Here is a 2,136-nt window from a genome sequence, read left to right as displayed (position 1 = left end):
AAGTATATTCAATGCACTTTGAAGAAGTATATTTTGTGGAGTGACCCACCATCAAGCAGAGGAAAGGCCCAACGATGGCGATCATCTCCTTTAGCGACGATGACAAAGAAGGAGTCTAGTACCTTCACGACGATGCATTGGTGGTGACTATGTTTGTCGCTAACTTCACAACCAAAAGGATCCTGATTGACAATGGCAATTCAGCAGACATTCTCTTCTGGGATGCTTTCACTTGTAAGGGAATTGACTCCAACCGACTGTGGCCAGCACCCATGCTGCTCAAGGGTTTTCCAAGAGACATGGTTCAACATGTGGGAACCATTACCTTGTCAGTCTTGGCCAGAAAGACCCCTAACATGGCCACAACAATGGCCGACTTCTTGGTGGTAAAGGCATCATCGATCTATAATGCCATATTAGGGCAACCGACCCTGAACAACCTAAAGGTGGTCACCTTCATCTAAAGTTGAAGTTCTCAACGACGATTGACATTGAGGAAGTCCGTGGTGAGCAACTGCTCACGCGGGAATGTTATGTACAGGATTTAAAGACTAGGGTGGGGGAGGTTCGCAAGGTTGAAAGCTCAGCCATAAAACTGGGACCACCCCTCCTTTAGAGTTCTCGGGCGACGATGAAGAAGTGAGAGATGAGTAGACTGTCAAGAATGCAGAGTTGAACAATCCGCAGGAATTGGTCATCCTAGACCCAAAATGCCCAGAAGACACAGTCAGAATGGAGACCAAAGTGGAGCTCAACATGAGGTAGGAACTAAAATAGCTCTTGGCCGAACACTGGCATGTGTTTTCATGGAGCCATGAGGACATGCTCGGGATAGACAACACAATAATCAAGCACCACCTCTGTGAGGATCCTAGGACAATGAAGGTGAGGCAGAAGCACCAAAGTTTTAGCTTAGAGAAATGCACTGCTATAGCCGACAAAGTTGATCAATTGCTGATCGTGGGGTTCATCCCAGAGGCCCATTATCCGGAGTGGTTTTTCAATGTCGTGTTGGTAAAGAATTCAAGCGGCAAATGGAGGATATGTGTCGACTTCACCAATTGAAATAAAACATTCCCTAAGGACAATTTCCCTCTACCAAGGATTGGCCTGATTATGGATTTAACAGCAAAGCACAAGATGCTAAGCCTCATGGATGCCTACTCAGGGTACAATCGGATTCACATGAACCTAGACGACAAGAAAAAAAAAAGTCATTCATCACGGAATGGGGGCCATGCCCCTTAGGCTCAAGAATGCATGGGCCACTTACCAATAGTTGGTCAACCACATGTTCAAGAGCAAAATGGATGTATACGTGAATGACTTGCTCATTAAAATTAAAACGCCTGAACAACATTTGGTAGACCTGCATGAAGCTTTCGTGGTACTCCGACAGTATCGAATGAAGCTCAATCTAGCCAAGTGAGCCTTTGGCGTCGAGCCGAGAAGTTCTTGGGTTTCATGGTGTCAAAAAGGGGAATAGAAGCAAACCCTGAGAAAGTAAAGGCCATCATGGACATGTCCCCTCCTCGAAATATGAATGAAGTACAGAAACTGGCCAAGCGAGTAACGGCCCTCAATCGGTTTGTCTCTTGGTCAACCGAAAAATGCCTGTCGTTCTTCAGAGTGTTGCGGAATGTTTATATTTGGGAGAATGAGTGTGACCAGGCATTTGAGAAACTCAAAGAATATCTAACCAGCCCACCACTCCTCAATCAAGCCAAGCCAAGACATGCTCTGAATGTGTATTTATCCATCTCCCCACACGTTGTCTCCTCCGCATTGGTAAGGGAAGTGAAGGGGTCCTAGAGACTGATCTACTACACAAGCAGAGCCTCCGGAGAGTAGAGGCGAGATACCCCCAGATGGATATGCTGGCTTTCATGCTCGTGACAACAACTTGGTAGTTAAGGCCATACTTCCAAGCCCACCCGATCAAAGTCCTAACAAAGGCACTTTTGAAGAAAGTCTTGCAGCAGCCAGATATCTCAGGCCGCTTGATGAACTGGACAATCAAACTGAGCGAGTTCAACATCAATTACCTCCCTCGAACAACAATAAAAGAATAGGTGCTAGCCGATTTTGTCTTAGAATTCAATCGCTCCCTTGAAGAGGTCCAAGTTTCGCCCACAA

The 2,136-nt window shown here is 46.1% G+C and overlaps 1 protein-coding gene across 1 annotated transcript; it reads left to right on the top strand.

Moving 5' to 3' along the window:
* Window positions 1–879: 879 nt before the first annotated feature.
* LOC121236614 lies at window positions 880–1,812 on the top strand. Its single transcript, XM_041133057.1, has 2 exons — window positions 880–1,030; window positions 1,400–1,812. The coding sequence occupies exons 1-2, from the start codon at window positions 880–882 to the stop codon at window positions 1,810–1,812; spliced, it is 564 nt and encodes a 187-aa protein (XP_040988991.1).
* The last annotated feature ends 324 nt before the right edge of the window (window positions 1,813–2,136 follow it).

Source organism: Juglans microcarpa x Juglans regia, chromosome 6S (genome assembly GCF_004785595.1).
Source record: "Juglans microcarpa x Juglans regia isolate MS1-56 chromosome 6S, Jm3101_v1.0, whole genome shotgun sequence".
NCBI lineage: Eukaryota > Viridiplantae > Streptophyta > Magnoliopsida > Fagales > Juglandaceae > Juglans > Juglans microcarpa x Juglans regia.
The sequence above is the reverse complement of the archived record's forward strand: the minus strand, read 5'-3'. Positions and strand labels throughout refer to the sequence as shown.